Here is a 12,514-nt window from a genome sequence, read left to right on the forward strand (position 1 = left end):
CATTGTGCCCAGAAAGAAGATGAGGTCCCATTGTCCGGACCCTCCTCAGGTGCCCATTAGGGCACCTGCCGGGAGAGGGGGCGTTTGGGGCAGGATGGACCTGGGCCAGGACCCGCTTGGAAAAGAGACCCTCATTTGTGGAGGCCGTGGGGGTCACCGCACACCCATGTCCCCACATGGGCTGGTGTTGGGCTGAGTACAGCAGCCTCCCTGTCCCCAGCGGGAAGGTGGGATGGGGGAGAGATGCGGCCTCAAAATGCTGTCTGGAAACGCGGTCAGGTCCCGCTGCCGGGGCTGTGCCGGGGAAACGCGGCCAGGGCATCTCCGCAGAGCGGCCGCCGCCGCCGCTGTCGCCGCCGCTGTCGCCGCTCGCCATGCGCCCCTCCCGGAGCGGCGCCTCCCTGCGTAGGTAACAGCCCGGGGCGGGCGGGGGGGCCGGCGCTGCCCGGCGCCTCTCGCCGCTGCATCGCGCCTCCCTCCGCGCGCCGAGCGGGGCCCTGCGGCGCCGGGCCGGGCGCGGGGGCTGCTCGGGGCCGCCCGCGGACTCCACTCCGTTCCCGCACCGATCGGGGCGGCGGGCGGCGGGGGCAGCGGGTTTTTTTTTCGGGGGAGGGTCGGGCCAGAGGATGCAACGAGGCTGCCCCGCACTAGGTGATTCGCAGCCTCCCTCCGCCGCCCTCCCCCGCTCGGCCGGCATCGCGGATCGTTCCCGTTGCTGCATGAAGGGCTCCGCTCGGGGCGGCGTGCGCGGCTCCCGGGGACGCGGCGCACCCGGTGGGGCGGCCAGCCCGGGGCGGGGGGGCTGCTATTATTATTCCTATTTTTTAACGTGTCACGTTTTATTAAAAATAATAATAATAATAATAATAAGCGGGCGAGGCGAGGGAGCTCGACTCCCCCCCCCCCCCCCCCGGGTGTGTGTGCACGCGGGGGGCGCCCCGCGGCCCCCCCGGCACCGCAGCGATGCGGCCGCGCTGAGCGCTGCGCAGTAGCGCGAGCTGCGGAGCCGGCCGCCGTGAGTCCCCCCGGACGTCCATGAATGCAAACACCATGATCTTCATGATCCTGGGCGCCTCTGTCGTTATGGTAAGAGATCTTTTGTTTTTTTTCTTTATTTATTTATATAAATACATATTTTTGCTTATTATCCCTGCTTGCCTCCCCCCYGCTGCTCTCCCATAGCCTGGCACCTGTGTGTGCGGGGCCGTGTGCGCATCCCCGAGCACCAAAGATTGTTTTTCTTTAATGATCGCTCCGGTCGCTGGCAACCCAACTCGAGCCAATGTTTTATTCCATCCCCCGGCGCTGACCCGATGCCTCTGTTCGGGACTCTTACAGGCAATCGCTTGCTTGATGGACATGAATGCGCTGCTGGACCGGTTTCACAATTACATCTTACCGCATCTGCGAGGGGAGGACCGAGTTTGTCACTGCAACTGTGGGAGGTGAGTGACCCCCCGCGTTCGCCTATTCCCCGTGCCCTCCCCATGCATCTCGATGGGGACTGGCCCTGGCTTCAGCATTCTGGCTGTGTCGCACCTGCCTCGGCAGCCTGTGCATCAATAGGGGTTGTTTTTCTGGGAGAGGAGTTTGTTGTGGGCCTGAAGTCCATTTTTCCTGGTGTCCCTGTGAGCCCTTGCAAGGAGGGAAACTTTCATTCCTACACTTGTGGTTTTGTCTCTGGGATCACCAGTCCGTGTGTGTTTGTGGGTGTTGTGGTTAGTGGTCATGTAGCTTAATGAGAACGGGCTCTTCCCTCTGGTCCAGAAATGTTGTTCTGGAGGACAGGGCCGCATTCAGGTTTTGTGAGCTCTGAGCAGCTTTTATTCTTCACAAGTCTTCTCCAAGAGTGGTGCCAGACATGGCACTTTTGGTATCTGGTTGTGGAGCATTCAGCAAGCAGGGGGCATCATGGTGGGGGTTATGGGCTGAGTTTGCTGGGTACAAGTTCATGGCTCTGGCTGCTCTCTGAGCTGAAGGCTCAGCTCCGGGAAAGGGGATTTCTCTCTTCTCCCTAGGCTTGTTGTCAGCAGAAGCCTTATTCCTGAGCCTTGTTCCCCACTGAGAAACAATCCCAGCTGTGCCAAGGCCAAGGTGGGCTGTGAAAAACTTAACGAAGGGGAAGCACTTTCTCCTGCCACTCTCTGCCTCTTTCCCCAAGGATAACCATTATCCATCTTCCTACTGTCCCACTCTGCTTCCCATGGAAAACCCTGAACCCCCAGGGCCAAATGCTGCCAAACAGAGAGTGATCCATCAGGATCTTCAACATCTGCTTCCTGGGGCACCTCGGCCTATTGGGATGAGTGTGGACAAGCAATGCGTTTCACAGCATCTTTGACTTTGTAGCAGAGACTGGCAACGCCTTAGGTAATTTTTGGAGACTGCTTGATGTTTTTCATTAGTTTGAGAGCTTTCCACTCTCTCTGTGTATACACTCATATATACACTCATATATATATATATGTATGTGTGTATATGTGTATATGTAGATAGCCTTTTACAGGTATGTTCTGTGGTGATAAGAAGGGCTGAGTGCTGCTGGAAAGGCACTTAACAGGGCCTGAGCAGGGCCAGGTCCAATAGGTGCTCCTGTTGTCCAAGCCTGGCAGGATGGCAGGGTCCCCGCTCTCCTCCAACCAGCACGTCCAGGATGCTGCAGGTCAGATGAATCCACCAGGGCTCTCTCCTCAGACTCGATCATTTCTTAGAAAGTGCCTGAAACAGCTTCCAAAAGTGGATCTGGGAGGAAGGAAGTGGTGGAGCTCACCAATTCCTTAGGTTGGTAGCAGCAACAGCAGTGCCAGCTGGTAGAGCAGCCTGGTCACCAGGACAGGGCTCTGGTCTTGCAGGGCTGTTGCATCCTGACATCTCTGTCCTGCTGCAGGAGATGCAGCCCATGAGACATGGTGTTGTCCTGCAGAAGGATGGTCTGTGATCCACACATGTTCCCTTTGGGCTGTGACCTGTTGCCTGAGCACCTGGTGCTCTGATTTCTCCGCTTACAAAAGCGAAGTGACCTTTTTGCCAGCTGACAAAAGGCTCCAGGTGCTATGAGCAATTTTGGTTTGTGCTGTGAAAAATTGGTGTCCTGGAGCATGCTGTGGGCAGGGATGGATGAAGGATTGAGTGGATTCTCCAATAACTGAAGGGAGCTGTTGTCCCTGCCCCTGTCCGGGGCTCTGATGGCATTTTGGTGGCTCTGGGTGTGTTAGTGTCACGAAGGTGGGTGGTGTTTTCCCTATGGTGCATCAGTGATCACTGGGCTTACTCTTCTTGGAAAGGAAAATGGTCCCAGTTCCAGCGGTGCTTGGTGCTGCCGGGGCTGAGCTCAAGAATCCACTGACCACCATCCAACGCTGGTGAGTGTCAGGGAGCTGCTCATCCCACCTCCTTGTGATATTTCCATCCCAAGGAGAGGACCTGGCTGCGGAGGGCTGCAGAAGCGTGGCAAATTCCAAACCTGAGTGTCTTCGATCCAGTCTTGGTGGGAAGGATCCGTTCCGGTGCAGCTGGTTGGCAGCAACCCCAGGCGGGAGCTGGTGTCACACAGAGGAAAAAGCTACCGGGTGCTGAGTGGAGTGGGTGACACCTGCAGAGCCGGAGCCCGATGGAGCCACTTTAGCTTCTTTCCTTGTTTTCATCACTGACCTTCTGGGCGACCTTGAGCAGATCTGGTCCGTCTCGTTGCTTGGGAGGCTGGAATGGGCTACATCTGCTCTACGGGGTCCATGCCCGGCGGGAGCCTTGGCCAGGATCCGGGAGGGAGCAGGTGGGACAGGCTCCCGTGGCCAGCGTGGGCCAAAGGTGCCCTGTGTATTTTATGCGCGCGCTGGTGCCACCGGTCCTGTTCGCAGAGAGGCTTTGCTGGTGGTGGCTGGCGGATGAGCTGGGTGATTTTGGGAGATCTGGACAGGTCTGGGGGGATGCTGCAAGGTCAGGCAGGATTGCAGGACCAGCGGAGCGGGGCGAGGAGCCTCCCCCGCAAAAACCACCACGGTGACGGAGCCATGGCAGGAGCTGGGACACAGTGACACCGGCCAAGGGAAGTCAGGCAGGCCCGGGCATCCGCAGAGCCACCAGGGCCGGGGGAAGGTAAAGGCAGTGACGGGTTCAGCGTGTTTAATCCCAGTGCTTCTTGAAGGGCTCCTGTGCCGAGCTCGAGCTGCAGCAGCCACTGTGCAGCAAGGTCACTGGAAGGGACATTAGCGCTTTGGGCAGCTCTGTGGTGAAGTCCCTCGGGGAAATGGGCCAGGGCTCTGCTCCGGCTGCTCCTGGGAGCCCGGCCGGCCTTGGCATGAGGGGCTGTCCCCTGACCAGCAGCACTGGCAGGGCCAGGAACACGGGGGCTCAGGGCCCCCTATATCCAACATCTCCGCTTGATCACCTGAGCTGGAGCTGCCTTTCCATGAAGGGATGAGCCGATTCCTCCTTCTCCTTGCTTTGGGAAAGGCTTTGCTGGCAATTGCTGGGCTTTGGGAGCTGCTTCTGTCCCAAAACGTAGCTACATCCCCTCTCCTACAGCTGCATTTGCTCCTGAGGGAACTCTAGGTCAGACCCGCTGACAGTTTCACACCCCCAGCACCACCCGAGAGCTTCTGTGCGTGGCTGGGAGCACCGGGCTGGTGGAGGGAGATCCGCATCCCACTCCACTTGGGAGCCACGTGTTTCCTCCCCACATCCAGTGCCCGGAGCCACCCGGGCCACGTTCTAGTTTCCAATTCCCGTGATGCCTCGTGGGGACCCTGCCCCTTTGCGCTCTATTAATAACTCGCTGCTTCAGCTTGTCAGTGCCTCTGGATTGCTCCCGTAATGCCTGGTGTCAGTTCTGGGCTGCAGCGGGAAACTTTGGCTGGGCACTTGCTCTGCCGCCCATCTATCCATCCACCCCATCCCGAACCTCTCAGTTTGAGTGTATGACTCCTTGTGCCACGGAGGCTACAGGAGACTCTTCTTAGGGCTCCGAAATCATTGCATTTGTGAAATAAACGTGATCTTCCTCCAGCCAGGAACGGCTTTGGGACTCCAGCCCCACGGGCCTCGCTGTAATGAGATCCGATGCCTTCAGTGCAGGTGGCCTCCATTAAGCTCCTGCGGAGATTAGGGCTGTTTTCGGTAGGTTCCCCCGAGCGGCAGCTCGTTAGTGTAAATATTTGGACGCCTCTCAGGCGTCATCATCATGAGGAGCAGCCTGCACCTCATGCATATGCAGAGGCCTCCTGGGACCGTGGTCCCTCCTCCACAGGAGCAGGGCCAGGGCCAACGCAGCCAGGGCACCCGGGTGGTGCTGATGGCTGTGGGTGATGCCGGGACAGCCGGTCCCATTGGTGCTGGGATGCTGGTGGCCGATCCGTGCTGCTCTATCCATCCACTGAAGGTGCAGGGGCTGGTGAACACCGGTACAGGGAGCCTCTGTGGACTCAAGGATGCTGCAAACCAGGTCTGGGGGCTCTGGGGTGTCTTGCCTGGAGCTGCATGTCTGATGTCCTCCGGGATCCTCCTATCTGACGTGCTCAGCTCATCTCAGCTGCTCCCCTCCCACAGCTTCCTTATTTCCTCTGCCCTGCCATCCTCCCACTCCATCCCTGCCTCTCTCCTGCCTTTCTCAAGGGTCTCTGCAGCCATTCAGCACCACCCCAAGCTTGGTGACCATCAACTCATTGCAGAGATGAAGTCAACCCCGCCTCTCTGTTCTGGCACTGGCCATGAGGACTTGGAGCCAGTACAACTTTCCCAGAGGTGCTGGATGAATGACCGCCTGGAAACGACCGCTCCATCCTCATGCTGTCCTTCATATTAGCTCCCATTTCAGACATGATGAACTCAGGCACGCAGAGCCTTTGGTGAGAATGTCCCAAGCATGGATTCGTGTCTCTGGACTTTGCTGCTTCTCTCTACCCGTCGCTGACATGAAGCAAGGGAAGCCAAGGCCGCATTCCTGTGCCTGGGATGTGGTGGAGCCCAGAGGGATGTGCTGATCGAGCCACAGGAGCAGGTGCTGCATGGAAAAAGTTCTCTGCTCTTCCCACTGACACTCCTCCCTGTTTCTGTTCCCTGCCACAGGCATCATGTCCATTACGTCATTCCATACGATGGGGACCAATCCGTGGTGGACTCCTCGGAGAACTACTTTGTGACTGACAATGTAACCAAGCAAGAGATCGACCTGATGCTGGGACTTTTGCTGGGCTTTTGTATAAGCTGGTTCCTGGTGTGGATGGATGGTGTCCTGCACTACGCCGTGCGAGCCTGGCGGACCAGCCGGCGGTATGGTAAGTGCTGCCTCTCCGCCCGGGTTATTCCAACCTTCTCCATGCAAACAGGAAGGTTTTCCTGGAAATATCCAGCAGAGCAGATCAGCCTTGGGATCTCTGCTTTGGGAAGTGTGTTGGTGCAAAGCAGTTTGTGTCAGAAGGGGCATGTTCACATGCAAGGAGACTGGCAGGTGGCGACTGCATGGTTGCAATAGTGCACAGGATATTTTCAGGTCAGAATAAGCTCGACTGTTATTTTATTTTACTTTATATTTTATTTTACTTTATATTTTATTTTACTTTATTTTACTCTACGCTATGCTATTCTATGCTATGCTATTTTTCCTGTGCCTCTGGTTTGCAGCCAGGCTCTTGCCCATGCAGGGAAGTCTCATGTTATTGGGGTGACTAGTGACAACATGATGACACTGACAGCCACCCTGCGAGCTGGGTCAGGGACATGTGAACTGAAGTTTCCCCATTTCCATTGCTCTTCCAGATGTGTCTTTTTTTTGTTGTTCTTTTCCCTCGGCATTGACTTTGCCTCAGGGAGATGTGTGTAGTCAGTAGCTGCAGCAAGTTGTTGTCCTGGTTGTCTTGTGTCCTGAGCTCCTATGCTGAGAATGAAGAGCACAGGTTGCTGTAGAGACCCTCCCTGCCCCTTTTTGCTCTCTTAGCACAGGTATCCCCTGGGCTTCCTGTTTTGGAGGGGGAAAAATTTTAAAAAAAACTCTTGAAAATGTGGAAGCCATGAGATCCTGCCCCATGATCAGTGTCCTTGGAAATCACTCTCTGAATGCTCCAGCTGCTGATGTCTACTAAATTACAGCTCCAATTTAAATAGAGGAAAAAGAGATTGAGCAAGATGGAGATTAATCTGTGAACCTATAAAAAAATCTAATTGGGGAAGCAGACTAACTCTTTCTCAAAACTCAGATCAAGACGACATTAATTTCTCATTAGTCTTCCCAGCAGTCTAAGCAGCCTCGGAGTCAGGAGTCAGGACTCTCTCTTGGGGACAGTTCCTTTCCCACCTACCAACCTTCTTGGGGTGGCATGGAATGGTTTTAGCCATTAAAGGTGGTTGTAGACACTCACATTTAAACCAAACTCTTGTTTTGTTCTATTCCTTCTTTTTTTCCTGTGCATACATGTCCAAAAGTTTTAATAAGGGGTTGACCAATCATGCAATATACTGCACTGGGCCATTTTTTTTTTTTTTCAGGAAAATGGATGCGATGTTGCTTTGCACTCAATTTTCTACCCTTAGCATGAGTATGACTTAGCAGTGACATTGTGTGACACTGTGTCCTGGTTGGCTTCCATCCTGGTCCATCCTGATCCATCCAGGCTTCCATCCCGATCCATCCATCAACTTTGTCCCAGCTTTTCCTCTAGGAGATGCTCATCCTCGTGGTGGCTTTGGTGCATTTCTGGGTGAAAGAGCCCCAAAAGTCTTGTGTGGTTCAGTGGTGGCTGATGCTGGGTGAGGCTGACCAGGGTATTAGATGATGGAAAGAAGGGAGAGACAATTAAAAGAGAGGCAGTTATTTCACACCTGGGGAAGGAGTGGATAGTGCTATGAGCAAAGCATGAAGTTTAACTGAAAAATGTGTATGGCCTGAAGAAAAGTTCGAGGCTGAGCTTAACTGTGTGCTGAGAGTCCCAGGTCCTTGCCAAGGCTGTAACAGGAGCCTTGTAACCTGGAAATTGGGCTCCCAGGGTAGCAGAACATGGATCTCACCTTGCCATCGCATCTCACTGCTTGTCTCCTTTCTGCCTTCCAGACAACTCCTGGTCCTGGATTCCAAAATTTTGTAACCTAAAGGAGTTCAGGAAACGTCACCACCGGCAGTACGAGGAGGCGACTGGGAACATGGTTCACATCAAGCAGAAGCTCTACCACAACGGGCACCCCAGCCCACGGCACCTCTGAGGACGGCCTCCTGCCAGGGACTCCAGTGAGGTTTTAAAAAGGACTTTGCTCCTCTTCCACGGGAACCGCTGTGAGTTTGCTCCTCTGTGGAAGCCAGTGGAGGATGTAATTTTATTTCTCCATCCCGTGTGCCCTTGTGGCACAACATGATGCACAACTAAGCCAATCCTGGATACTACGCAGCCAAGACATTGCACTGTGTTCCACATTTTATCGTCAGACTCGTGTACATATGTAAAAAGCAAACTAACGAACAACAAAAACATAAACAGAGAAGAGAGATTTGAATTATACTTTCAAACCCTTTTTTTGTGGCATTCATGGCTGTCCTGCCCATCCTGCTGCTCTCTCAGAGTGGCGACCAAGGCTGCAGAGGTGGGATCATGTGCAGTGTTCCTCACTTGAGAGCTAGAAGTCRCCCATTTCTTTGGTCTTTTGGTTTGGTTTTGCTTTGCTCTGGTTCCTCCTGCTAGGATGGCTGGGTGAGTGAGAGGTTTGGATGGGGATTCCTGTCAGCTAGCTGTGAACGCTCATATCCCTTTTACTCTGGTCTGTATTTTTTGAGAACTGCAGTGGGAGAAGAAAGTAAGTCCTGGAAATAAATAACTGATTTTTCTTTGCGTTGCTGTACCCTGAAACCTGCCTTAAGTGATTGAACACATCTCAGCACCACAGGGTATCAGCCCGTTGAGCCGGGCTGGTGCTCCCTGTTTTGCGCCACTTTGATGGTTGTGGTACCTCGCTCCACTCTCCTTCGTTAATGCTAAAGAGGAGGATTTGACCCATTAGCTTCAGTGTAGCTGCTCCTGATATATCAGGAACTGCTCCTTACTCTCTTAGATGGTGAAGCCCTGGCCAATACCTCCCCAGAAAAGTGGCAGCTCGGTGAGAAAGTCCCATTAACCATCTGTGCTTCCTCCCCTTCATCTCCCTCCTTGTTTTACCTCTCTGAGCTCAGAGAGCATTTTAGCGTCTGGGCTTGGCTTGAGGGACACAGAGAATCTGTGGCTCTGAAGCTAAACTCATCTCCAGAGTCAAATGCTTCAAGAATGGGTTGAATTGAAGTATGGGGATGCTCTAAGAGGGTTTAGCCTTGGCTTCCCATGGTGGCCGTTTAAGTGCAGGTTTCAGTATGTCCATTCAGTGGCTTGAGATCAGCCTCCTCATGCAGAGATGTCCTTAAATTCATACCAGAGCTGTTGGAAGGAGGGTGGTTTGATGAAGCCCCTGTGCCAATGCGTGTGGTGGTACCTGATGTTCATGGCAGGCCTGCTGTGCCGGGGAAAGGCAGCAAGCGGCCCTGCTTGCATGGCGTGGGCAGCAGCAGAGCTGCAGGTTCTAAGGGGAAGAGAAAATCTTAAGCAGAGAAACGTAAGGGAGATCCAGCCCCAAGGATTCAAGGGGATAGCCCTCAAATTTATCCGTTCTGCCTCTTTTTGTATTGAGTGGGCTTGCATTTAACTGAGAAAAAACCCTCCAAACTGAGCAGATGATGAATGCTACCAGACATGGACTATTTCCTCCTGTGAATTCCCTGTCTCTCTCACTAGTCTCCCATAGTTTGGTTGCAATGTCTGTGTAGGAGAAAGGACACTGTGACATCCTCCTCGCTCCCTTTCCTCCCTTCTCCAGCTTCCCTCTTGTTTTTCCCTAGGACCTGTTCAGTTATAAAGAGTCCCCAAAGCTGACAAGAATACCGGTTCTTTGCCATTCCTCTCTTTGCTATTCCATAGTGCCTCTTGTCTCGCAGCCTGTGTTTCTGTCTGGGTCTAAATAATTGCGTAGTCTCTACGTGTGTCCGTCTGCTTTTATGTCTGTCATTCAGTGCTTCCTAAGGCTGTTATCTGCAGCCACCTTTTGGCATCTAAAGAATGACTTTTCCTTTAGCGGATTGTTTCTAAGGCACGAGGTTTTGTGACCTCCCTCGCTATAGGAGCTCTGTGCCCTTGGCCATATGGACCCATCCTCAGTTGCCCTAGGACACTCATTTTGGTCATGTCACTTGTTCTGTGCCAGATAAAGACCTGTGGCGTTTGTCTTTGTGCGATGCCACTTGCTTAGTGGACAGGAAAGAAAATGGAGCAGGTGCAGGTCCTGGACACGTCTTCAGCTCTGAGTTGAAGATGGGACAACTTTTTGCAGGGGAGGAAATTCCATCATGCTAAGGGCAAATATCCAGTCCCAGGAATCAGCTCGGGGAGGAAAAATGCACTTTAAATAGTCTTTCCACTTCATGCCTCTCACAGGAGAGAAGTAAGCCAGTGATTTAAGCTCAGACTGAACCAAGAGCCTGGCTTCTCCTTGCTCTAGCAGCTGACCTTAGCTGAAACATGAAATTTTAATTTCATAGTGAAATTGTATTTAATGCAATGTTAAACTTACAGTTGCAAAAGGGTGAAATGATGCCTCGCAATGATCAAGTCTGCTCCACACCAGAATTTCAGGAAAGGGGGATTGAGGCACTGGAAGAAAAAGAAAAAAAACCTTCATGGTGCATATTTCCATAGTATAAACCATTGTTTATTAAAAWAAATAAATAAATAAATAAAACCTGCCATGGCTGCAGATGTACCTCTATACAAGAGAGACATGAGGTAGAAGAGGCAACTGTGCTCTGAACATTGCAAGACCCTGGTGCCAGCAAGGTGCAGCCGCAAGCAGAATTGCTCCCTCTCGTTCCACTCTCCTCTTTCCTTGCTTTGCCCGGTGCTGCGTGTGGGGATTGCTCCTTGTTTCACCGTGTGAGACATTGCTTGCCGTTCTCTTTGTTCTGATCCACTCTTCAAAACAAACAGAAAAACAACCCCCAGTGCAAAACAACAGCAAAACTCTGAAAAACCCAACGAACCCCCCAATCCCAAAGCATCTGGTAGAGACAAAGCGATTTTGCGCATCAGGGTTTTGGCACCATCAGGTCAAGGCACGGAAAGTGCTGGAGAGGGCCTACGGAGGAGCAAAATGTGGGGTGCAAACAGCAGGGATGAGGCATGGGAAGCACGCGCGGGACTCGGCTCCTCTCTGCCAGATGCTTTGGGGGAGGCTCCTGCCGAACGACATCGTGGGGGGAATTTTGTGCAGCCTCAGTCAGGGCTATTTTTAGAGCAGAGATGGAGCTTGAAGCTCCATACGCTGATTCTCCGGAGCTGGGATTGGTCCTGGAAGCCTCCTCCTGTGGCTGTGGTTGATGAGCCCGGCTTCCCGCCTAGGCACGGAATGGGCCAGTGCTGGTGCTGGTTGCAAAGGATGGGGCTGGGGAGAGACAGGGAGGAAAGCACAGACTGGTGAAATCCATGATTTAGCTCTTAAAATTCATGCAGCCTCTTCCCAGCCTGCCTCTCCCTGGGATCCCTGCAGGGAATGTAATTTTAAACCCATTCTGTGCCCCCTCTCTTCCTCTCTGCCTAAGAGCCATGTGCTAAAGAGCATGGAAAGACACTCATGTCCTCCGCTTTGCTCCCAGCCTGGCATCACTTGTCCCACCAGCACCACGTTCAGAACCAAATCTCCAGCTCCTTGGCGCTCACTGCTTTTCCAGTGTGGGCTTACTGGGTTTATGCTTCTCTTCCAGCCAGGTTTTTGCTGGATATGTGCACCAGGATTTTGATGGGTGTGTGACCCAGGTCCTGGAGAGAATAATCTGATCCTGCGAGGTGTTAAGCACCCTCTTTTCTTTCCCAAGGCTAATGCAGCTGGATGGAGCCCACGTTTCAGGAAAACATTTTCAATAATACAATGAAAATACAAGGGAAAAACTTGGAGCGTTGATCCTTCATTCAGTGTCTCCTATGCAGGAAGAGGTGCAGCACGCGCTGGTATTAACCAAGATAGAGAAATTATACTCTGAGTCTAACTCTAGAATAATCTTTCTTCTGAATAAAAAGCAATAATGGCTATATATATTTTTTTAAATATGCTTGCACAGGTGAATGTCACCCCTATTTGTGTTCCTTAGAGACTGTGCTGGAGCAAAAGGAAATTCCTGGAGCAGCTGCAGGACATGGGAAGTGTGGTGAGGGAGTGGGAGGGTTGAGAAAAGCACACTGGTTTTACTTGGTCAATGAACGAGTGTATCTCAGTCATCCCTTCTCTCAGTAGTATGTTTGTACAATATGTGACCATTCAGTTCCTGGAACTAAGCCCATCCTTTGTGGTTTGTCAGTAAAATAGTTTTTTGCATGTTCTGCATCTGACTGTTTTTTTTTTTCCAGCCCTTTGAAGCAAATGATGCTGCTGAGCTCAGAGATCTGCTGGGGCACAAGCTCAGGACAGGGGTTTAGGAGAGGACAAGAGGTGCAGAGGTATCTTGAACAGGCTGGGAAGCAGA

At 52.8% G+C, this 12,514-nt stretch overlaps 1 protein-coding gene across 3 annotated transcripts; it reads left to right on the top strand.

Moving 5' to 3' along the window:
- Window positions 1-392: 392 nt before the first annotated feature.
- Window positions 393-10,959, top strand: TMEM240 (transmembrane protein 240). 3 transcript variants are annotated; one of them, XM_026051105.1, is made up of 4 exons: window positions 393-405; window positions 1,339-1,445; window positions 6,064-6,272; window positions 8,042-10,959. In XM_026051105.1, exons 2-4 carry the CDS (start codon window positions 1,354-1,356, stop codon window positions 8,188-8,190), a joined length of 450 nt encoding a protein of 149 aa, XP_025906890.1. In that variant the 5' UTR covers window positions 393-405; window positions 1,339-1,353; the 3' UTR covers window positions 8,191-10,959. The 3 variants fall into 3 exon arrangements, with proteins under 3 accessions (XP_025906890.1, XP_025906889.1, XP_025906888.1); XM_026051104.1 differs by lacking the exon at window positions 393-405 and adding an exon at window positions 1,030-1,086; XM_026051103.1 differs by lacking the exon at window positions 393-405 and having other exon boundaries at window positions 1,246-1,445.
- The last annotated feature ends 1,555 nt before the right edge of the window (window positions 10,960-12,514 follow it).

The sequence above is a fragment of the Nothoprocta perdicaria genome, unplaced genomic scaffold (genome assembly GCF_003342845.1).
Source record: "Nothoprocta perdicaria isolate Ctin4 unplaced genomic scaffold, notPer1 scaffold_72, whole genome shotgun sequence".
Taxonomy (NCBI): domain Eukaryota; kingdom Metazoa; phylum Chordata; class Aves; order Tinamiformes; family Tinamidae; genus Nothoprocta; species Nothoprocta perdicaria.

What these genes read in the sequence shown, in the direction of transcription:
- TMEM240 (XM_026051103.1), top strand. Translation starts at nt 1,246, where the DNA reads ATGATCGCTCCGGTCGCTGGCAACCCAACTCGAGCCAATGTTTTATTC. An exon ending in TGTCACTGCAACTGTGGGAG is followed by an intron (nt 1,446 to 6,063) that starts GTGAGTGACCCC and finishes TCCCTGCCACAG; the next exon opens with GCATCATGTCCATTACGTCA. An exon ending in GCGGACCAGCCGGCGGTATG is followed by an intron (nt 6,273 to 8,041) that starts GTAAGTGCTGCC and finishes TCTGCCTTCCAG; the next exon opens with ACAACTCCTGGTCCTGGATT.